Source organism: Piliocolobus tephrosceles, chromosome 5, assembly GCF_002776525.5.
Source record: "Piliocolobus tephrosceles isolate RC106 chromosome 5, ASM277652v3, whole genome shotgun sequence".
In the NCBI taxonomy this organism is placed as follows: Eukaryota; Metazoa; Chordata; class Mammalia; order Primates; family Cercopithecidae; genus Piliocolobus; species Piliocolobus tephrosceles.
The window spans coordinates 27,800,723-27,825,407 of NC_045438.1; the positions used below are offsets into that span (position 1 = coordinate 27,800,723).

The 24,685-nt window shown below is 36.0% G+C and overlaps 1 protein-coding gene across 1 annotated transcript in view; it reads left to right on the plus strand.

Moving 5' to 3' along the window:
• LAMA2 (laminin subunit alpha 2) overlaps window positions 1–24,685 on the plus strand; it is a 509,807-nt gene that overhangs the window by 22,121 nt on the left and 463,001 nt on the right. Inside the window, exons 2-3 of the mRNA XM_026454995.1 lie at window positions 21,679–21,712; window positions 23,677–23,847. Coding sequence (XP_026310780.1) covers window positions 21,679–21,712; window positions 23,677–23,847 — 205 coding nt within the window. The remainder of the gene's footprint in view (window positions 1–21,678; window positions 21,713–23,676; window positions 23,848–24,685) is intronic.

Here is a 24,685-nt window from a genome sequence, read left to right on the forward strand (position 1 = left end):
AAAAAAAAAAAAAAAAAAAAAAAAAAAAAAAAAAAAAAAGAAATGAGTAATTCCAAGGTGACTGTTCCAAGCATAGCCTTGTCTTATACATAACAAGCACTTCATCAACATTTGCTGAATGAATGCGTATGTTAGAATCCATATGTAATAGTTTGTCCATTTGAACATATTTTCACCCCACTAATAGCTTTTAATACGTGGAGGTACACATACACATTTCTGTGTTTTTCGTGGGGGAGATATGTAGGCTTACGTGTTGTAAGTGAATGAAACGGTGTTTGATAAGAACTGTTGAGCATTGACTATGCACTTATTGATGTGCTGAACACTCTGAAGATTCAGAAGTATACAACATTATTTCTAATGTTATGATTACATCTCCAGACAAAGAATTAAACAATGGTTCTTTTTAATGGTAAGTTGTGTTTTTTTAATGGCAAAGATATGGACCAAATGATACAGAATAGGAAAGGATGAGTTTTTTTCTCTGTCAGAAGGATAGATTTTAAGCTAATCTTGAAAGAAATACTAAATTTAGACTTACAGAGAATAATTGAGGAAAGTAAACGAGCACTACCCAGGGGAGGTGGGAAGTGAGATGCTGTGTTCAGGGTGAGATAAGGAAATAATTTGACCAGAGCATGGGATTTTAATTGAGAATATTAAGAGATAAAATTATAATAAATGTAGGGAAGGTGTATCAGAGTGAGATGATCATATACTATAGTTGAAATATCTAAATGAAGTATTTATGTTTACTCTAAAAGTCAAGTGAGAGAGATTCTGGAGTGAGACAAGAATGTGAGGAATGGGGACTTTTGTGGAGTTTAATCTACAGTAATGCACATGAATCTGATAAATTATAATCTTTGTTTTTAATAGAAATGGGGATTTAGAGTACATCAGTACAGGTGGAGAAAAATGTGAATTTAAAACATATTTTGAAAAACAAGGATAAGAATTAGTGTTTAAAACAGAAAAGAGAAGAATTTGAGTCAGATAACTCCAAAATAAAGTAAATGCACATACACGTACACTACATACATGCTCATAATTTAAATTATGGACTATTTTATCACACTCTGCTGTGTAACTTTTTCTAACTCATATTGTATATCATCCATTTTGTATTCTTGCATTAATTAATGTATTCATTAAATATGTCTTCAGTACTTTTTTGGGTCCAGTATTACATTAAGCGGATATATTATTAAGCAAGTTTAGTTTCAGAAATTTAGTTCAGAAAAAGAGGGATGATAAATAAATATTATTATGAGTGTTTAGAAATGCTAAGAACCTGAATCTATCTATCACTTTCCCCTGAATCCATCTATCAGTTTCATAACAATGATTTTCAAGCTTGTTTCATTTCTCACAGGGTAGACAAAGATAAAATATATATCTCATAAAAATAATAATTTACCAGGCATGCTTGTTGTAGCCAAGCAAATATATTGAATTCTAAAATTATTGTTTATAGCGCTTGTTTCAACATGCTTGGGACAAGTTAATGTTTACAGTTTTATGAGTGAATAAATCTATATGAAAACATTTCATTCAATAAGTTGACCTTCTTGAGGTTTGAATAAATTTTGGAGCCTGAGGGAATCAATACGGTTCTTAAGTTGATCTCCTAGGTATACCTAAGTTTAAGCTCTTAATATAATTATCAACTCTTTATTATTTTAATATTTCATTGCATTAATTCTCTTTTGGAATATTTTCACTGATCAGTAACTTCTAGTCATAAACCATTCTGGTACCAATCATCAAATTTCATATTTGTAAGAAAAAATGAATAGTCTTTGGCTGTCTTGACGTGCCCAAATCCACCAAGTATATATCTCACCTCCAAAATAGTCTCAGGATATGTTTTCTAGATATGATCTTAGATGATGGAGTGTATTGTTAAATTAACAAGTAGGACAAAAATAAACAAAATGTTATTAAAAAAACAAGGAGAAAGGAATATGTTAGAAACGAGTAAGAAGTTCCATATGGAAAACTGAGAAGCAATTTTTTAGAAGCAAAAATCTCATGACGCTAAAACAAGATGATGAAGAAATTACTCTGTGTGCAAGTGTGGAGAAAAAATAGCTGGTAATACCATAGTGATCTTAGAGCTCATTATACATCAGCAATGAAGAGCTTTAACTACCATGCAATTAAAATACTAGAGAATGTAAATAAGAGTGTACCATGTGTATGTGGCAGCATATAAAAACTCAGAAGTGGAAGGAATTTTAGTCAAGTGCTACTCTTGAAAAAGCAAATTGATTAGGAATATTTAATTGGAGAACAACATAGACACCTTCTGTAATATCATTCAAGTAAGAATGTCTCATTTTGGACATCTTACTTACAGTCAGATTGATTCTCAAAACACTTTTTAAATGTCTAGAAATATTTACAATGGTATTTATCCTGAGAAACGCTAAAAAAAAAAATTAGAAAACGTAAAGGTGACTGAAGTTAGGAAATAACATAAAATTGATGATGATGAGCAATTTTCTTAATGGCTGTTCATAATTGGAAAAGAACAGATAAGCTCTTAAATATATGAATTTTGAGATAAACTGCAGGAAAAGACCCCAAGAAATTCAGGGAAACTATGGAAATGATTTTAGCAAGTGGTAGCAAACTATTTTTGATTGCATTTTGAAAGCAGTTTTTAGAAATTTCTAATTTTGAAAATCTTAAATTGATTCTTACGAATTCTGGGGCTACTTCTTTCTCAGACCTCTAGGGCAACCAATTGTAGAGACTTATCCCTTCTGTTAATTGACTAAGATCTGCTTACATATCAAAGGTTACCTCTCGTTCTCAGCTGGAAAAAAGAGTTCCTCCCTTTTGAAGCAGTTGACTCAGAATCAGGTCCTTCTTTTAAGATCCTTACATTTAATTACTTTGTCTTCAAATCTGGGGTCCTAATCTTTGCCTAGGAATTTAAAGTAAAGATTGGCTGACTCTTATTTCTCTTGACTTGTATCTACCGTTACTTTAGCTCACCCTCTGGGCTTGACCTCTAGCCAGTCTCACTTTGAGTGTTTTTGAAACTCTCTTCTTATTGTCAACCCCTACTTTGATTTTTTTTTTTTTAATTTACTGTTTCTAATGTAGAAATGTATCTTTAAAAATATGCATAAATTCTGTCATATAGTGTGCTTGCAAGGGTTTGAAGCTCTTTGAAGGCAACGGACTTTGCATTGTTCATTGTTGTGTAATTACTGCTTAGATGAGTGCTTGGAAAGGTGGAGGGATTCAATGAATATGTGTTGCATATAGTTTAAGAAGAAATGGGGCTGGAATTAAAAACACATGTTCCATCTTTAGCAAATCTCCCATCATTACTAATCTTCCATTATTTTATCTATGATATTGAGCAAGTAATGCCTATCCCATCCATGTTATAACTTCGTTGGAAGAATCAAGGGATAAAGTGAAAATACTTTGTAGAGTTCAGTGCTACACATTTATTATGGTCAATGAACTGTATTACCCAAACCAACATTAATTGTACATAACATGTGACAAAGAAAGGCTTATGGTTTTGGAGTTTGTTTGTTTTAGAAGACCAGATAAACTAAAACAAATATTTTCCGTGAAGAATTCTTTTTCATGTTAGAACTCATGTGATTAAATTGATTCACAAAATTTGAGGTCATTTATTAATTTTATGAATATTTTACTGAGCACCTATTTGATGTCAGTGACTCTTTCTCTGAAAATAAAAAGATTAATGAATCATGGCTTCTGCCTTCAAGGAACTTAGAGTTTAGTGGTTATAGAATGTTGGTTAAAAAAAAAAGGCAAAAATAAAATTCTGACAAAAACTCATTATATGTGAGAGTTTATATGTGCTTGATAAATAAAAAGAATTATTACCAATACTATGCTGAATGACTGTAAAATGCTGGCTTTTTACTTGAAATATTTACAAGAGGAAACAGAATATTTGTGGGTTTTCCTGCATATTTATGTGTGTGTTCAAACAGCTGCTAGAGAACAAAGTGTTTTGCTATAAACACTGTCAAATCTCACTTTGAAAAAAATCTGTCTATAAAACAAGTATTTTCATAGATATACTAAAGCTGCATAGAATTTGCTTTTATAGCATAAAACAGAATTAGATGCTTGAGTCAGCTATGAAGTACTTTTTCATGCAACACTCATTCTAATTCTTTACTCCATGCATTAGGCCGAGGCCTGGTATAATTTGAAAGTGATAATGCAATATAAAAATTCCAGAAGCTGGGGGTGGGGGGAATAGACTGGAATACTGCAAAATGCATCATTTAAGCAATCAAATTCCTAATTTATCAACCAAACCAACCTAATCCCATAGAGAATTCAAAGTGACTCAGAAAAAGACAAACAAAAGATGAAATGTTTTGTTTATTTTCCAGATGGAATATGTAAACTATCCAGAGGGTAGTGGTATGAGTTTAGAAAGACAATTCACACAATAAATTTTAAGGAAATAATGGTTTTAGTCTTTGATGCTAACATTATTTCTGGGCTTCCAAGTCACTAAAACAATACATGCATCGTTTTTTAAACCTTATTTTTATTGTGTTGTTTGGTTTCGTGTTTTAGTCTTTATTTTCTGACAAAAGAAAGTTTGCCATGTCTCCAGAACAGGCACACAATTTATGTACTAAATCCTGATATGAATTTCTTTTCTTCTGGTTTTTTTTTTTTTTTTTTGAAATGGAGTCTTACTCTGCTTCCCGGGCTGGAGTACGGTGGTACCATCTCTGTAACCTCTACCTCCCGGGTTCAAAATGATTCTCCTGCTTTATCGTCCTGAGTAGCTGGGATTACAGGCGTGCATGCGCCACCATGCCTGGCCAATTTTTGTATTTTTAGTAGAGATGGGGTTTGGCCATGTTGGCCGGGCTGGTCTTGAATTCCTACTCGGGTGATCCTCGTGCCTTGGCCTACCAAAGTGGGATTACAGGCATGAGCCACCAGGCCCATCCTCTGATGTGAATTTCTTTCTTTCTCTCTCTCTCTCTCTTTTTCTTTTTTTTTTTTTTTGACGGAGTCTTGCTCTTTCGCCCAGGCTGGAGTGCAGTGGCGCAATCTTGGCTCACTGCAAGCTCCGCCTCCCGGGTTCCCGCCATTCTCCTGCCTCAGCCTCCTGAGTAGCTGGGACTACAGTCGCCCGCCACCACGCCCGGCTAATTTTTTGTATTTTTAGTAGAGACGGGGTTTCACCGTGTTAGCCAGGATGGTCTCGATCTCCTGACCTCGTGATCCACCCGTCTTGGCCTCCCAAAGTGCTGGGATTACAGGCGTGAGCCACCGCGCCCGGCCTCTGATAGGAATTTCTTATTAGAGAATTCCTTTGTGTGTCCAGCCCGGTGGTAGGCTCTGAGAATACAGTGACGAACAAGGTAAACAAAACATACATAATCTCTCCCATCATGAAGCTTACATTCCAGGAAGGAAGCTAGACCTTCGATAGATAATTATCATTTAAAATTAAACCTTGTAATCAGTGCTATGCAAGAAAAATAAGGCAGAATTAGGGGCTGTAATGAAGGACCTGTTTACAAAGCATTAGGAAAGCCTTCATGGAGGAAATAAGACAAGGAAGAAACACTTGTGAACAATAGGAAGGTATATGGAGTGAGAAAGAGTTAAGGAACAGAGATTTCTAGACAAGCCCTAAGGAAGGGAAAAGCAGAGCTTTATTGTAGAAACGGACTAAAGGCAGTATTCTTTGAATGTGATGAGAGGATATTGTAAGCCAGGATAATCATTTTGAATTTTAACCTAGGTACAATTGGGATCTACTTTTAAGAAGACTGACTTGATCAGATTTGAATCTTAAGAAAATTCATTATGTTAAAAAAAAAGGTGGGGGGGCTAAAGAAAGGATAAGAGTAGTCAGCACGCTATTAAGGAGGCTATTGCGGACGTCCAGATGTTACAAACGCTTGTGACTTGGCCCCAAGTATTGGCAGTGACCCTGGAGAGAAGCAGATGGATCTGAAATTTATTTTGGAGTTAGCATAACATTAAATGATGCAATGGCATCAGTAATGACTCCCAGTTTTCTCTACGAGACGCTGGGTGGGTAAAGTAAAATGTGTTGAGCTTGAGAGAATTCAGGAGTAGCTAATCCTGGGTGTCCCTTCCGGTGGGGATTGGAACACTGAAAACCATAAACTCTACTTTGGAGAGTAATATTAAATTTGTGATGTTCCTGAGACATCTAAAAAAGTGGAGATTTAAGCAGGCATTTGGATATATAGGTCTATACTTCCAGAAAGATATCTGGTCTGGAGATATGACTTGGGAGTTATTGACTCTACAGATGGTGTGTAAATGGGTTGGAAGTGGATAAGATTTGGGGAAGAGAAGAATGAAATAATAAAATGATCCAGGATTAAGCCCTGAGGAATGCTAATAGTTACTGATAATAAAAAAAAAAAAAAAAAAAATGAAAAGAATGAAGTAAATGAATGTGACTTTTCTGTTTCATTTTGTCTAAGTCTTTTAAGCCAGAGAAAACATAATGTGGAAGTGTTTTATGTGTGTTTTATCACTAGAGATAGGAAATTGTCAAGCTATACTTAAGGAGCAGGGAGGGTCCATGGGGAACAGCATCTTTACTGATGCTGTTGCATTCATCAAAGCGTACATGAATCTCTTCTGATATTTTTGTTTGAGGAACATGAATATAAGCTCATGCTCCTAGCATAGCAATTAGTTTAGAGATTTATCATTGTTTTGTTTTTACTTTTCAATTATTAACTGTAGACACAGCCCTAAATTTTTTTTTGTTTTCTTTGTCACAAATACCCTTTTTTGGTTTAAGGTTCTAAATTTCATTTTCCGTGGCTTGAAACTGTTTTGCACTTCCTCTCCTTGCTTTATATTTTGAGTTTACACACTAACCTGCCAAAGAGACATCTAGTTTATAGGCTTGATTTTGGAAAGCAGACAGAAGAGAGCAGATACTGAACATATGTTCCGCTGATATTGATGAAGTGAGGTTGGAAGAAGCTTGGAAGCAGTCTATTTCTCTCCAACTGCCACCCCCTCAATGAATATTTTGGGTACCCTTATGCTGGAACATTCCAAATAAGTGCCCCAGCTATGGGTTGGTTTTTTTTTTTTTTCTTCTCATAATGATTCTGAAAGCCTTTGGGATGATTTAGAATTGTTCTACAAGTGGAACATAAACCAAAACAAAGCAATTCGTGGACTCTAATTTTAAATGGGTGATGGATGATTTCAATGCAAATTGTAAAGACTGAAGATGGTGTGACCAGAGAAGTGCTCCCTAGATAGTAGGTACTCAATAAATGACAGAAGCAGGGTGTAGTATGAACCTGTTTCTTGGGAAAATAGATTTGAAGTTAGACAAAAATCTGTTTAATCAAAGTCTAGATATGATCTTTTGCTAACTTTTGTGTTTTGTTGCTTTGGTTTTTTGGAGTTATTTTTTGCACTTCAAGAAGTCTTTTTGATCTGAGGTAGGGTAATCAACTCTAATTTATTAAGCATAAAGTGATTGGTTACAGGTGTTTTAACAAACACTTGGAGGAGTTTGGGTAAGTTGAAGTACGAACACATTATTTGAAGTCACTGTTATAGAGGTGCACTATTATGTCCCTCCTGATGTAGCCATTAATGTTCCTACAAGAAATCTGAATTATTGGCCGGGCGCGGTGGCTCAAGCCTGTAATCCCAGCACTTTGGGAGGCCGAGGCGCGTGGATCACGAGGTCAGGAGATCGAGACCATCCTGGCTAACATGGTGAAACCCCGTCTCTACTAAAAAATACAAAAATCTAGCTGGGCGAGGTGGCGGGCGCCTGTAGTCCCAGCTACTTGGGAGGCTGAGGCAGGAGAATGGCGTAAACCCGGGAGGCGGATCTTGCAGTGAGCTGAGATCCGGCCACTGCACTCCAGCCGGGGCAACAGAGCGAGAGTCCGTCTCAAAAAAAAAAAAAGAAAGAAATCTGAATTATCATGACAGCTTTTTTTTTATTTTTTATTTTTTTAATTTTAGATTCAGGGGATACATGTGCAGGTTTGTGACATGGACATGGGTGTATTGTGTAATGGTGAGGTTTAGGCTTCTAGTGAACCCATCACCCAAATCGTGAACATTATATTCTGTCAGTAATTTTTCAGTCCTCATTAATCTCTCAGCTTCTTCCCTTTTGTATTCCTAGGTGTCTATTTTTTCCATCTTCGTTTCCATGTGTATCCATTGGTTAGCTCCCACTTTTAAGTGAAAATGTGGTATTCAATTTTCTGCTTCTGAGTTATTTCATTTAGGATAATAGCCTCCAGCTCCATCCATGTTGCTGCAAAGGACATGATTTCTTTCTTTTTTGTGGCTGCATAGTATTCCATGGTGTTCATATAGCACACTTTCTTTGTCCAACCAACACATAGAATGTTGACCATATAGATTGATTCCATGACTTTGCTATTGTGAATAGTGCTGCAACAAACTCACAAATGTAGATGTCTTTTTGATGTAGTTATTTATTTTCCTTTGGGTAGATACCCAGTAATGGGATTTCTATATCAAATAGTAGTTCTCTTTTTCATTCTTTAAGAAATCTCCATACTGATTTCCGTAGGGGTTGAACTAATTTACATCCCCACCAACAGTGTTGCAAGCATTCCCTTTTCTCTGCAACCTCACCAACATCTAATATTTTTTGACTTTTTAATACTAGCTATTCTAATTTGTGTGACTTGGTATCTCATTGTGGTTTTAATTTGCATCTCCCTGATGATTAGTGGTACTGAGCATTTTTTCATTTGCTTTTTGGCCACTTGCATGTCTTTTCTTTTCTTTCTTTCTTTCTTTTTTTTTTTTTTTTTTTTTTTTTAGAAGTGTCTGTTAATTTCCTTTGCCCACTTTTAATGGAGCTATTTTTTTTTTTTTCTTGTTGATTTGTTTAAGTTTCTTATAGTTTCTGGATATTAGTCATTTGTCAGATGTACAGTTTGCAAGTATTTTCTCCCATTCTGCAGTTGTCTGTTTATTTTTGTTAATTGTTTCTTTGCTGTGCAAAAGCTCTTTAGTTTAATTAAGTCCCATTTGTTCATTTTTGTTTTTGTTGCATTTGCTTTTGCAATTAGTCTTAGTCATTAATTCTTTACCTAGGCCAATGTCCAGAAGAATTGTTCTCAGGTTTTCTTTTTATGGTTTCAGGTCTTGCATTTAAGTCTTTAATTGATCTTGAGTTAATTTTTGTATATAGTGACACATAGGGTCCAGTTTCATTCTTCCGCATAGTGCTAGCCAGTCATTAAATAGGGAGTCCTTTCCCCATTGCTTATTTGTATTGACTTTGTCAAAGATTAGTTGTAGGAATATAGATTTATCTTTGCATTCTCTATTTTGTCTCATTGCCTTATGTGCCATTTTTATACCATTACCATGCTTTTTTGATTACTATAGCCTCATCGTCTCAGAGCATAGTGTGAAGTCAGGTAATGCGATGCCCCCAGCATTGATCTTTTTGCTTGGAATCTTTTTGCTTTGGCTGTTTGGGCTCTTTTTTGTTTCCATATTAATTTTAGAATTGTTTTTTCTAATTCTGTGAAAAATGACATTGGAAATTTGATAGGGATTGCATTGAATCTGTAGATTGTTTTGGGTAGCATAGTCACTTTAATGATATTGATTCTTTCTATCCATGAGCATGGAATGTTTTTCCACTTGTCCATGTCATTTATGATTTCTTTCATCAGTGTTTTGAAGAAATCATAATCAATTCCTGGTAGAGATCTTTTACCTCCTTGGTTAAATGTATTCCTAGGTATTTCATTTTTAATAGTCATTTTCTTATGTATGTCTAAATTTTAATCACAGCAAATTTATGGTGTAATCCTATCTTAATTAGATGAATGATGTCCTTTGTTGGGGATTTAATAAAATCTAATACTACTTAGCTGGACCAAGTGGCTAAGATGACATTTGAGTCCATAGTGAACCTTGTAGCCCTTCTTTTATCTGGGGTATCTACTACACAGAGAAAATATTGGTATTCTATAAACATGTCTAAGATCCATTGGAGTATGTATGGTTAGCTCTGTTTATTTTCTCTTTGGTTAAAATAAAAATACGTAACATTTTCACTGTAATCTGTTTGGAAGGAAGACAGTAAACAATTTTAAAAATTAATTATACAGAGAAACATGTACTACTTTTTCTGATTAAAGAAAAAAAAAAAGAAGAAAAGAGCCCACAACAGCTCAGAAGCCTCCAAAAATACTGTTTTATTTTGGAAGCTGAAAAGGGCATATCTAATTAACAGTACAAGACAAACTGAAAGTCCTATAAACAGGAATAGAATACATGCTCTCTTTGGTTTTGTTTGCTTCTGAACAACTAGATTCAACATTATTCCCCCCCACTCCATGCCCCATCTCTTATGCATTGTTGTTTCAGGACAGCTATGATTCAAACTGGGCTAATTTTCCAGATCTATTAAACCCTTCATCTGCATTGTGGATCAAATACATTAACTTGCTGTCTGCAGTGCACAGCGGGAAATCATTCTCTTCCACATTTTGCTTTGTGTCATTTTTGTTTCATACCAACATGCTCTGACACACCCACATAGCTCAGGATTTCAGCAGTCAAGTATCTCCTTTTCTTCCTTGATAGGTCTTAGAACATTTTAAATTGGTGTATTCTCTTTTGTCTTTTAAGTATTGAATCACTTGCAAACATTTCTGCTTGCATGAATATTTTTCAAAATGCTCCATAAACCTACAAGCTGAAATGGAACGTTAGAATCATTCAAACACAAATTTTGATTTTATTCCTTTGAGAGGTGATAGGTGCTTGGCATGAACTAGCAGGAGAAATATTGTCTACCAAGAGTAAGATGAGAGAGAGAGAGAGACAGAGACAGAGAGAAAGAAAGAGAATCTGCCATGTATTCTTGTAAACAATATATTATATCTTAGAGGTTATTTTAAAATTAATATATTGAAGTGAATTGTTTCATTGACTGAATGGCTTTTCCATAGAAAGACTCCAGCTATCATCAGTTATCAGTTACATTATTGGTGGTCTTTACAAACTTGACTATAAATGTTGAGACATTATTTGAGAAATACATATACGTGTGTGTATATGTGTGTATAAGTGTCTATTGGTATCTCTGCATGTTAGTTAAAAATATAATAATATGCCAGGTACAAACAATGAAGACAGCTACTCCACAATATTCATTTAGTTTGATATTTAAGCTGATAAAACAAGAAAATATATTTTTAAAATTTTGTGTTAGACTACATTAGAAAGATTTTCTTTAAAGATGTAAGCTTTATAGAGGTCATTTTAAAAAGATGATTTATCAAATTTTACACAGTTAAAGATAGTGAAAATACAGAGCACATTGAAAAATAACTAGATGGACATTTTCACTGTGAAACAGAGTTCCTGAAGTGACACTATGTTCACTTCTGATCATGGTCATTGTATAACCATTGAGTCTTTGTATAATTGCTGTGAGTAGTGTCACTACCATTTTCCCTTCACATTTTTTCTATAGATATTTAAATGAAGCAACTGTATACATACTTATTCATTTTGTCAGTTATAATCAAGTTATTCGCTCTTAATCTTTCTAGCTTCACTCTGTGTGTGTGTGTCTGTGAGTGTGTACATAACATGTGATATTTATATCCATCTTCCTTCTTGATCACAAGCAACAGAAACCACCAATACTATTTTACTTAAGCTGAAATACATTTGAAATATATAATATAACTTGCAGAGTTGATGGGAAAATTTGAAAACCAGGGTGAGAAGATGACAGACATCAAGGTCATCCCTAGGTTTTGATATGTGTACAGAATAGTCATTGCTTACTGCTGCCGCCATCACTACTTCCTCTTTCATTCCTCTGATATGACTATCTCTGCCTCTATCATTATCTGATTTTCCTTATCTCTCTAGTCTGTGCTTCACATGCTCAAGAGTCAAATTCCTAGGCCAAAGTCACGTGCACATGCCCTAATTGCTATAGGGTAAGGAGTAAAAAGGTCTCCTCTATTTACACTTCCTTGGCAGGAGGCAGGACACTGCATACCCTCAATAGTAAACACAATGCCAATTACTCAAGAAAAGAAATGGAGGATGAATGTTGGAGAAATGATGAAGTCATTCTTCATCTGATGAAGTCATCAGTCAAGAAATGATGAAGGTCTGCCACATTTTTCACACAGGTTGGCTTTCTCTTTGAATATTTTCACTTAGCTAGTATACCAAAACAGTTGTACATTTCCACCAAATTAAGAGTCTGAGTAGTTTAATGGCCTTCATTTGCCATAATTTTCTCAAGAAAGATTGTACAGTGCATGTACTTATTCTCATTCAGCAAATTTAAATTTGAGTGGCAATATATTCCAGCTAGTGTTATCCATGCCCTCAGTAATTTTATAGACTAGAGCACCCCTGTAAAATATATTAAAGTTACAGTATGGTGAGGGTTCTACTAAATATCAAGTAAGTAGTTTATGGACACCGAGAAAGAAACAGAAAATTCTGTGGGGCAAAGTCAGAAAACACTTTCACAGAGCAGGGAATATTTGAGCTAGGTCATGAAAGATGACCATGCAACCAAAAAGGAGAACATTCTTTGTTGAAGAGACAAGATAATGTCATCACAAAGCATTTTCAAAATGCCTGCTATATTTGTAAATAGGAAGATATCAGTTCACTAGATGTATAAGAAGGCATGAAGGAGGATAGCAACAGATGAGTTCAGACAGGTAGAAAGGGGGGCCTGATTATAAATGCTGAGATCACCAAGGAGTTTCTCTACTACACTACAGGTGATAGGCAACTCACAAAAGTCTTTAAACAAGGAAGTGAGTTTTGGGGAAGATAATTTCAAAAATGGGGAAGATTAATGGGAGTGGAGTCATGCAGGAAGACTGGGAAGGACAGTGGTGCGCAACCTTTTTGACGCCAGGGACCAGTTTTGTGGAAGACAATTTTTCCATTGACAGGTGTCGGGGCAGATGGTTTCAGGATGAAACTGTTCCACCTCAGATCATCAGCCACTAGATTCTTATAAGTAGCTCGTAACCTAGATCCCTCGCATGCACAGTTCACAATACAGTTCATGCTCCTGTGAGAGTCTAATGCTGTTGTTTATTTGACAGGAGGCAGAGCTCAGACAGTAATGCTTGTTTGTCAGCCACTCACCTCCTGCTGTGCGGCCCTGTTCCTAACAGGCCACAGGCTGGTACTGGTCCACAGCCTGGGGGTTGGGGACCCTGGGTTAGGATGCTACTATAATAAATGTAAAGTAAGGATAGGATATCTGAATATAAACGTTGATGTGTGTGTGGTGGGGGAGTGGTGTGTGTAGCTGAATTTGAGGTAGAGACAAAAAGTAATTAAACTAGAAGCAGAAATCTTAGAATGGGGAAAAGTAAGACATATTTGTTCACAAAGTATCTTTTAACATTTTCTGGTTTCTGTGGAGTCACATTTTATTAATGCTGGTTGATGTTTATCTACCTAGAAAGAATGACAGAAATTTCAGGAACAAAAGTGACTGTGAATTAGGTACCAATGTTTTTGTGGACAGTCTTCATGAAGTCAGCCAATAATGGAGATGAGTATGTGGAAAGGGTGGATTATTTGGACTTTTCAAAAAGAAGTTATTGGGCAAACATGATGGCTCATGCCTGTGATCTCAACAGTTTGGAAGGTCGAAGTGGGAGGATCACTTGAGGCCAGGAGTTTGAGATCAACTTGGGTAGCAGAGCAAGATCCATCTTTACAATAATTAAAAAAAGAAAAAAAGAAATTAGCTGGGTATGATGGCTTTCACCTGTAGTTCTAGCTACTCCGAATGCTCAGGCAAGAGGATCACTTGAGCCTAGGAGGTAGAGGCTTCAGTGAGCCATGATGATGCCACTGTACTGCAGCCTGGGCAACAGAGTGAGACCCTGTCTTAAAAACATTAAACAAATGAAAAGAAATGAAGCTATTGAGTGACAATGAAAGAAACTGATTTGTAAGTGGCCTTCAGGAAGCAGAAGGAGGCTACTTGTCTTTCCCCAGTGATTTTATGAATCCATTGAGGAGATCTGCAGAAGTGGTGTCACTGCCAGAGGAAACCAAGGCTTCACTTGCAAAGAAGAGTACTTTCTTAAAACTGAGAAATTTGGAAATATGTCATAGAACTTGTGAAAGATGGCCCATGAGTGTGTTTATAGAAGGTAGAACTAGATAGCATAAGACTCAGGAATGATGCAGGAGGTGATAAATGTTTTGGTTTAGAGTAGGAAGGAGAGTGAAACACAGTAGATCTTTAACAATAAAATTTTCACTCATTTGGAATTTTGAAAACTGTGTTTGAAAACCAGCTGTGCCATTTAAATTCTGGGCATTTGTTTCTTCATTTGTGAAATTCAAGTTTGAACTAGGCTTCTTTGAACTAAATTCTTGCCACCAGACAACATCCTTCTTCTTCATCACCTAGAGGAACATTGCCTGCCTGAAGCCTAAGGAAGTAGCCTTCCCTATGCCACACAGCAGACCCCTTAATGGTTCAATGAATTTCTCATTGACTTGTATAGTGCCTCAAAAGAAAACACTTATGCATCAGACATGATTCTAAGTCCAAGTTCTTCATTTATATGAGATTAAAGAACTGGAAAACTGTACAAGAGAAATAGTCACCTGCTGATTGCAGGACTGTGGGTTTCTTGGAAAAACTCAGCAATTTTGCTCATCCAGCACTATCTTTTTGCCCAGTTCCTCTGATTCTGAAGGAAGTTGAAAAGATAGTTTTCCTTTGCTATATCCAACATCCTTTTCTACAGTTGATTTAAGAAATGTCAATCTAACTTTTTATTGATACTGATATTGACAATACATAAAATCCAATGACTGAGATAAATCTTACATATGTGTCATATTTCTATAGATTTTTTTTGACTAACATTTTATTTTGAAAATTTTCATGCACATGGTAAGGTTGAAAGAATCATACAGTGGACACTACGTACTCGAAATATAGATTCTAAAATTAGGCCAAGTATAGTGGCTCATGCCTGTAATCCCAGGGATTAGGGAGGCTGAGGTGGGAGAATTGCCTGAGGACAGGAGTTTGAGACCAGCACAGGCAACATAGTGAGACCATGTCTCTACCAAAAAAAAAAAAAAAAAAAAAAGGGAGCCCAGCGCAGTGCTGCATGCCTGTAGTTATAGCTACTCAGGAAGCTGAGGCAGGAGGATTGCTTGAGCCCGGGAGTTCAAGGTTACAGTGAAGTGTTATAATCATGCCATTCCACTCCAGCCTGGGCAACAGAATGAGACCCTGTCTCAAAAAATAATAATAGTTAATGCCAGGTGTTTGGACGAACGGAGGCAGGATGGTGCACTTCCGGGTTCTTCTTTACCACCAACTCTTCCCATGTGTGCGAGAATGCAGCTGACGCCCGGGAAGGTGCAGATTAATCAGGCATGCACCAGGTGATGTCAATCCGAGGAGACCAAGATTTACCTGGTGGCACCTGCGGAGCGGCCCCCCCTCCCCCGACATGCCCGTGCCCCGCCTATTGCCCTTCCACTCCTAGAAAAGGCGCTCCCAGAAGATGCGCCGGGGGGCGGGCTTTCTCAGCCCCCACTCTTGTCAGGACTGTATTAGATACTCCGCCTTCCCCCAGCTCCGGTCCCTGAAGCTAGATGACCAAAGAATAAATTTGCAGTTTTGCTTTTAGCCTTGCCTACTCGCTGGTTCTTTTGTGCCCACTCTGGTGGTCTTAGAAAAACAAATCACCAGGTGCGGTGACTCATGCCTGTAATCCTAACACTTTAGGAGGCTGAGGCAGGCGAATCAGTTGAAGTCAGGCCAATATGGCAAAACCCTGTCTCTACTAAAAATAAAAAAAATAGCTGGGTGTGGTGGCAGGTGCCTGCAATACCAGCTACTCGGGAGGTTGAGGCAGGAGAATCACTTGAACCTGAGAGGCAGAGGTTGCAGTGAGTTGAGATCGTACAGCTGCACTCTAGCCTGTGGGACAGAGCAAGACTCTATGTCAATAATAATAATAACAACAATAATAATGATAAATTAACATGTGACTGTATTTGCTTTATCACATATCTATCCATCTGAACATATCTACCTATAAATCCATTTTATCTTTTAATAAACTGCAAACCTCATTCCTATACACATGATCATGAATATCGTTAACTGGAGTTAAATACTGCTATATTTCTTTTCAAGCTCAAATTTATCTACATTGAAATGCATAAATTATCACCCAGTGTAACATTCACTCACTGAATGTAATGTTTAATTAACAAATACATACACCATTATAATAAAAACTGCTATCAAGAATATTATCATCATCCCAGAAATTTTCTTTATGCCCTTTCCCAGTCAGACTCTGCCCCCAAGCCCCCAAAGGCAACCATTTTTCCTGTTTTATTTTCCCAAAAGATTAGGTATGTTTAAAAAGATCATATAAATGAATAATAGGCTATCCACTCTTTGGTGTAAACTTCTATTATGTGGCATAATCCTTTTTGGAGTCATCAGCGTTGTTGCGTGTATCAGTAATTTGTTCCATTTTTATGTTGAATAATATTTCATTGTTTAAATACACCACAGTTTTTGTATCATTTCTCCCATTTCATGGAAACCTAAGGTGTTTCTAGGTTTGGCTATTATGATAAAAACTTCTAGGAACATTTTTTTTAGGTCTTTTTATGGACATGTAGTGTCGTTTATCTTGGATATGTACCTAACAGGGGAAAATGTGAAGGACTTTTGTATTTATTAAAAACTACCTGTTTTCTAAAAAGGTTATGCTAATTTACATTCCCAATAGCAATGCAGCAGACTTTCAGTTGTTCCACAAACTTTTTAATATTTGGTGTTGTCAATCTCTTTAATATAATGCCATTTATTCTAAAACATGAGAACTTTGCCAATATATAGGTCCAGTTACCATGATCTTTCACCCACCATTTCTTCATTATAGTTGTCATATATATTCTATTTACAAACATAGGCAATGATGTGATTTTTGCCTTAAATATTAATATGCATTTAAAAGAATTTAAGAGGAAAAAAGTCTATTGACTTCAAGTGTACTTATACTTTATCATCTCCAATTTTCTATTAATCACATATAGTGGATTTTTTTTTAATTCTAGATACTGTGTTACATTTTTCAGTTACAGAATTTATATTCAATATTTTTTGTTGTTACTATTTCTGTTTTGGTACAATAATTTTGTGTATGTGTGTGTGTCCTTGAGTATAGTTTAAAAGCTGCTTGAAGATGCTTGTTTGCTTATTCCAACATCTGGTTGATCTCAGTACAGTCTCCATTGATTGCTTTTTCTCATAAGTATGAGTTACTTTGTATTGCTTTCTTATATGTCTAGGTTTTTTTTTCTTATTGCAACCTGGATGTCATGAATAGTATATTGTAGAAACTCTGAGTTTTGTTATGTTCCTCTGAAGAGCACTCACTCATTCTTTTTTGTTGTTGCATCAGTTGGTTAACTTGACTGGGCCCAAACTTTTCTTTCCTGTAGAGTGCACGACCTAAAATCTCTGTTCAGTTTTTCAGTCCTAGTTGGACTACTTGGAATCTGCCTAGGGCATGTGTAGGTGTGGCATCATTGAGCAATTTGAACAGAGTTTATGCACAGATTGAGGCTCCCTTTCTGTGGCCCTCTCTTTACAGCTGCTGTGGCTATTTTTAGTTTTGTTGACTAGTTCTTCAAGCCAGTAAAACTTTGGGTTTCTATTTGAGTTTTAGCCATCCAGTGCCTTTTCCTTCTAAGTATTCATAGCCCTCCTGGCTTACCTGTTCTTGGGTGCACTCCAGGTATCTGGTGTTTGCTGTGTGCATATATATATACACATATGTGTGTGTGTGTATATATATACACACACAAAATATATATATATAGGTGTATATATATTGGCGTATATATATGTGTGTGTGTATATATATTGGTGTGTGTATATATATAGGCGTATTTATATATTTGGTGTATATACACCAAATATATACACAGGATTTATAGCTGTTATCTATGGGAGCTTTGCTCCGATAAAAGCTACTTCACAATTATTAAAAATAGAACCTCCATAAGTAGATTTTAAAATGCTTCTGCCATTTGAAACCAAAAAGTGGGATTTTGAGAATGTAGATCATCAAAATCATGCCAACATGTATGAACATACTACATTATTTGAGAAAGCAAATACAGTATAAACACATCCAAATAAAAACAGTGGAAATTTGGTGATTTTTTTCAAATGTTTGCCACATTGTAGCAGAATTTCAATTTTTCACATGATATACACTTAGCTTTTTTCTAGATATTTTGTTACCACATATATATATATATGCTATAGAACAGAATATATTATTCTATATATTATATGAATAGTCTAATATCTAATAAAATATATAGTGTAAAAAGAATATTGTTTGATTTTTTGTTCAGACATTGTTCCTTATAACCAGAACTCCAACTAATTTAGTCTAGTGCTATGCAGAAAAAAAATGTCAATCATAGTTGTATGGATAATGATCACTGGCTTTTATGTCATTAACATTACAGGACCTTAAATTGAGTTAAGAAGCTGTAAGTCAATACTCTCTAAAGGTTCATCAGTTATTTATAGTTCATTTATACTCCTAATATTTACATAATCTTAACCAAGTAACACATATTGAATATGGAAATAAATATTGCCCTGGTGCTTTTGAATGGGAATAAGTAGGCACAGCATAATAGATTTAACATATAATGAAAATGGGTTGCAATCTATAATAAGACATGCTGAAGATTCAATAAAAGCTCAGATATTGATTCATTCTTCAAACTGGTCATTAGCAACTAATTGGAGACCTTCACTGACCAATATGCTTAACTGATTTTTAAAAATAAACATCAAAATAGCTGATGAAATTTCATAAAGCAACTGTTCCCTGACCATAAAACAAGGCAATTAAATTGTGCAAATGTTAATTTTTGAGCACATAATCAACAACTGTAATAGAAACAAATCAAAGACAAGAATTGAAAGATCCTAAATGTAAATTTTATTAGTATCTTTAGTTTTATGGTTAGAAAACTCTATGAAGCAATAATGGATTGGTGAGGGATAAGTTACTTATTTTATTAAAGAGTTAAATAAGCTTTGCCAAGGACCAGATTTTGGTTCTACTTTAGGCCCTGACAAGAAGTCTTGTAAGCTTTTTAAAGAGCTCTCTTGAAATCATAGTGATCAGTCTTACTAATTCATAGTTTTGTACATATCATTTATCTTCTCTGAGCTGCACTTCATTTACAAAGTGGAATTAATAAAATTTATACAATGGGTTATATGGGAACTAAATAATATGAAGAATATAGAAGAGCTTCAGAATCAATGTTTCTTCTACTCTGTAATCCCTTTGTAGCTGTATGATTTTGCTCTCTTTAATTATTTAATTATGTGGGATAATTGGTGCATAATCCAATTTTATATTTTCTAAACATACAACATGAAGAAAATACTTTTTCCCTTGTCTGTTCTCTTCCTCCCATGATTGCTCGGGCCTGGGAAAGTACAGGTCTTGCCTGCTCCAATCAGGTCTTTCAAGGCTCACCAAAGCAGAGCACGGGGAGTCTTACCCATACCTGCAAAACAGGACTGAGGCCATGGTCAGGGTCAAAACTAGTCAGTGCTGAGGGAGGAGGCAAAAATTCAAGAGAAAAACTGACAATGCCCTGGTGGAGTTTTAGAAATGTTAGCACCTGCCTGTGATGACTTTTGTGTAAGTACACTGGCTGTCTTTCAAGGGGGCAGATGGAACTAGACTACTTAAACTCATCGTATAAGCCAGCAAGAGAAGTATAATTTTACAGATTCCTAGCATGTCTCTTCATTCTTACTACCTATTTTTCTATACTGTAAATTAAATTTTAAAGAACTGGAGAAAAATCCACTAAAACAAATTACTAGCAGTGACAAATAAACAGTGGTTTATGTTAATATGTAAGTGCACCATTGTATTAGTTCATTCTCATGCTGCTAATAAAGACATACCCAAGACTGGAGAATTTATAGAGAAAAATAGATTTAATAGACTCACAGTTCCACATGGCTGGGGAGGCCTCACAATCATGGTGGAAGGCAAAGAAGTAGCAAAGGCAGGTCTTCTTGCATAGTGGCAGGCAAGAGAACATGTGCAGGGGCACGGCCCTTTATAAAATTGCCAGATATTATGAGACTTATTTACTAGCATGAGAACAGCATGAGAAAACCCTGCCCCCATGATTCAAATATCTCCCATCATGTCCCTCCCACAACACATGGGGATTATGGAAGCTACAATTCAAGATGAGATTTGGGTAGGGACACAGCCAAGCCGTATCAACCATTATGTATATTCAGTGTGTAACCTATCTGTATCTGTATATATATCCACATCTATATCCAGAAAATTACATAACCTTGTATGTTGAACAATTACAGATTCAAGTACTCTGACTCAATCATCATTCACATAAGCTTTCAGCATAGAGACCATACTCATATGCCATTCCCTCTGCCTGATATGTTTGGTTTTACTTTCTTCATTTTCCCTAACAGATAAACTTCTATTTCTCCTTGAAAATTCAGCTCAAGATTACTTCCCATGATAAGCCCATCTTAGTAATAGTTTTATTCTCAGATCCTTTACTGTCTGGCATGATATGTGCTCGAAACATTATTTGATGAAAGAATACTTGTACAGTTAAATGCAAAATGGTGATGAATGACAAAAGAGAGATATACAGACAAACTTTATTTATTTAATCATATATCATTTATTTACCTAGAAAATAAAATGTCTAAGATAGATAATGGCGTGGAGACCATCTAATTATTTTTAAATTAGATGGTCTGATGAACTTCACAAAATTGTTAACCTGATAAACTTCACAAAATTGTTAGACAGTTTTCACTAAGCCTTATATCATGGAAAAGATAAAAAGAAAAAAGGTAAAAACTTTTATATGGTACTCTACTTTTTATAAAACATGACATTTTCTAATGAAATAAATAATACTTTATGAATGTTTAATATTTCTGTAACCAAATATTACATAAGCTTTCCTTACATCACATTGACAGACTGTTTCATCGTGTTGGGGCCAGAGAGCACAGAGATGAGGGGGGGAATAAATTTATCAGGAACAATAAATGAGATAGTGATTAAGTGAAAAAGTAGGTACCATTGGCAAATCAGGAAAAATTGGGAACCTCAACTTTCAGCTGGAGAAAAACACAAGGCAGGAGGCCAAATGAGAGCTGGGGGGCACTATTTTGGAGGAACAGAATCAAGGGATTTTAAAGATGTATGTATGGGGAGGGAGAAAAGAAAGAACAGATTGGGTGCAGCTCTTCGGGAGATCTTAAGCATGACTGAGACAAGAAATGAGCTGTCACTTGCTCTTTTGAATTCATTTTCCTATGGAAATTTTTTACAGTGATTACAATAAAGATTTAAACTATAATTGCCATTTTTACTGTACTATTATCTTTAAAGAAATAGTAATAATCAGTACATACAAGTCTAATAATCAAATATTATAAAAATTTTCCTAATTTACTTTCTTTTTTAATTTTTTGTTTCTTTCAAATTCAAGGCCAACCAGGTCCGCAAGGTAGCACTAGATCTATGTTGGTTTCATACAACATTGTAGATGCTGTTCAGTGGAGTGATTAAGAGGATAGACTCTGGAGCCAGATTCCTTTGGTTCGAATCATAGCTCTGCTACTTGCTAGCTGTAATTATGCGCAAGTTACTTAACACCTCTGTGCCTTCTTAATAAAATAGAGATAATAGTGGTATGAAGCTCATGGGGATGTTTCGTGTAGCAAATCAGTTCATACAGAAAAATAATGTAGGAACAGTGTCTGACAATAGTGCCTGGCACATTGCAAACATTCAACAATGCTGGCTATTATGATTATAATTATTATTATTATATGCAGATGATACAGACAAACATTTATGAGTCCAATATTTATAATCTAATTATTCATTTATTTTACAAATACATTGAGTGCCTACTCTGTCCCTACTATGTGCCAAGCTTTGAGGATAAGGCAGAAAACACAAATTCAAGATCTAGGGATCTCAGTAAAATATCAAGTCATGAGATTTAGTCAGGAGAGTTATTTCTCTTCCTTCCTTCCTTCCTTCCTTCCTTCCTTCCTTCCTTCCTTCCTTCCTTCCTTCCTTCCTTCCTTCTTTCCTTCCCTCCCTCCCTCCCTCCCTCCCTCCCTCCTTCCTTCCTTCCTTCCCTTCCTTCCCTTCCTTCCTCCCTTCCTTCTCTCTCTCTCTCTCTCTTTCTGTCTTTCTTGACAGAGTCTTCCTCTGTCTCCCAGTCTGGAGTACAGTGATGTGATCTCAGCTTACTGCAACCTCCATCTCCGGGACTCAAGCAATTCTCCTGCCTCAGCTTTCTGAGTAGCTGGGATTACAGGCGCCCACCAACACGCCCTGCTAATTTTTGTACTTTTAGTAGAGACAGGGTTTCACCATGTTGGTCAGGCTGGTCTTGAACTCCTCACCTCAAGTGATCCACCCACCTCAGCCTCCCAAAGTGCTGGGATTACAGGTGTGAGTCACCATGCCCAGCGAGGAATGACTTTCTATCAGAAGTTGAATTGATATAGACCTACTTGGCACATATATAGAGCTGAAACAACCTAGATGGTCAGCATATTTTCTCCACAGAGTCAAATTATCTGTAAACTCAAATGTACCTTCTCCAAGAACAGATTTTTCAGTTAAAGAGTGGCTTTTGATGACTGACTTTGCTATACTGTTATTGAAAAAGGGTCTATAAAATGCAAATGCTAAACATGTATGAAGCACAACTGACATTAAGTTACAGGAAGAAAAGAGACTGAATTTAGTTCTCAGAGGGAATAAAAAAATCTCTCCAGCCCTACACTTAGATGGACCTCTGAGATTTTATCTATGAAAGTCACAAACTTCTATTATATCGAAGACATAATTACTGGTGTATGATCAGGGACTACTATAATGGCTTGTTTCTGGCAATATACTGCTTTATAATATTGCTGGATAGCATGGAAAGCAGTAAAAACTGGTTTTCCAAAATAAACATTCTCTATCTTCTCTAGTCTGGGGATAAAGAAGTTTTAATAATTATTTATACCAAAGGATAATTGGAGCATGAAATGACCATAAAAATATATTTGCATAGTTGTGAGGAAACATTAACGTGCAATTATGTCTTAATACTAGATATAAAATATTTGAAATGGAAGATGGAAGATTTAGTGAGATCTTTTACCAATAACTTCAACAGAAGATTTGTTTTTTAGAATGTGTCCTAGAGACAGGACCTTCTTTCTAGCTAAATAATAGAGATGAAAAATTAAAAAGAGCCTTAAAATCCATACTTAAGACCCAGAAAGAAAAATAATATTCTTTTGATAACGCATAGTATTTGTGTAGTATACTGAATTGTCAGGTATTTATCATTAATTATCTCATGTTGAGTTACTTTAATGCTCTGAAAAATATTTTATCTCAATTGCTTTTAAAATGCATCAAAATCATAACTTTGTTTCTGGTCTACACACCTTCATTTGTCCATCTTTTTCAGGTTTATTCCCTGCTGTCCTGAATCTTGCTACTAATGCTCTTATCACAACCAATGCAACATGTGGAGAAAAGGGACCTGAAATGTACTGCAAATTGGTGGAACATGTCCCTGGGCAGCCTGTGAGGAACCCCCAGTGTCGAATCTGCAATCAAAACAGCAGCAATCCAAACCGTATGTATTTTAGTGTATATTTGTGTGGCAGTGGGTAGGATCTATAATTGTGAGATGTTGAGGTCAAGTTGCATTAAATTCAAAGGTTTGTAATCCTAAGAATTCCTAGAATTCTTTTTTCCACTAAGAGCTTCTTCCTGGCCCCTCTCTGTCATTCAGCAAACACTATTAGACTTCCTTCTATGTACTAAGTATGGTGATTGGAGATGATTCACCAGCTGAAGGCCTGTGGCAGTCATTGGATTTACTAACTCCAGATACCAGAGTGGTTTCTGAGGACGTGGTTATTAACTCAGGCTATCATCATTCATTGGTAATTTATGTGCCAGGTATTATACCTGAGATCCAGGAGGAATAAGGTAGGGTATGGTCTTTGAGCTGCTGATATATAGTGTGGTAAGTACAAAGGAAAGAATGAGCACAGGGTTCCGCAGAATAGAGAGGATGGCCACAAAGTCAGTCCTGGTGTAAGTAAAGGCTTGCTGGAAGGAGTGATATCCAAGCTGATAACCAAGGACATGAGATAAACAAGGGTATGAGATAAACAGGTAAAGAGGTGAGGGAGGGGAAGAGGAGAAGTCATGCCAGGAAGAGAAATCGGAATTAGACAGAAAATCCTAGTTACTCAGGGAGCTACAAGTAGTTAGGAATGACTAGAACTGAAAGTGCCAAAGGGCAGAGAGTAGAGATGAGACTAGAGCAGAAGGCTCGAGCCGGATTATGAAGGCATTTAACAGCACAGGAGAGGTGATTTAGGGAGAGGCACCATGCGAAGCCCTCTTTCTGGCCTCTGTGAACCACAGTGATACCTCAGACTTATTGATGTATTTATTCAACA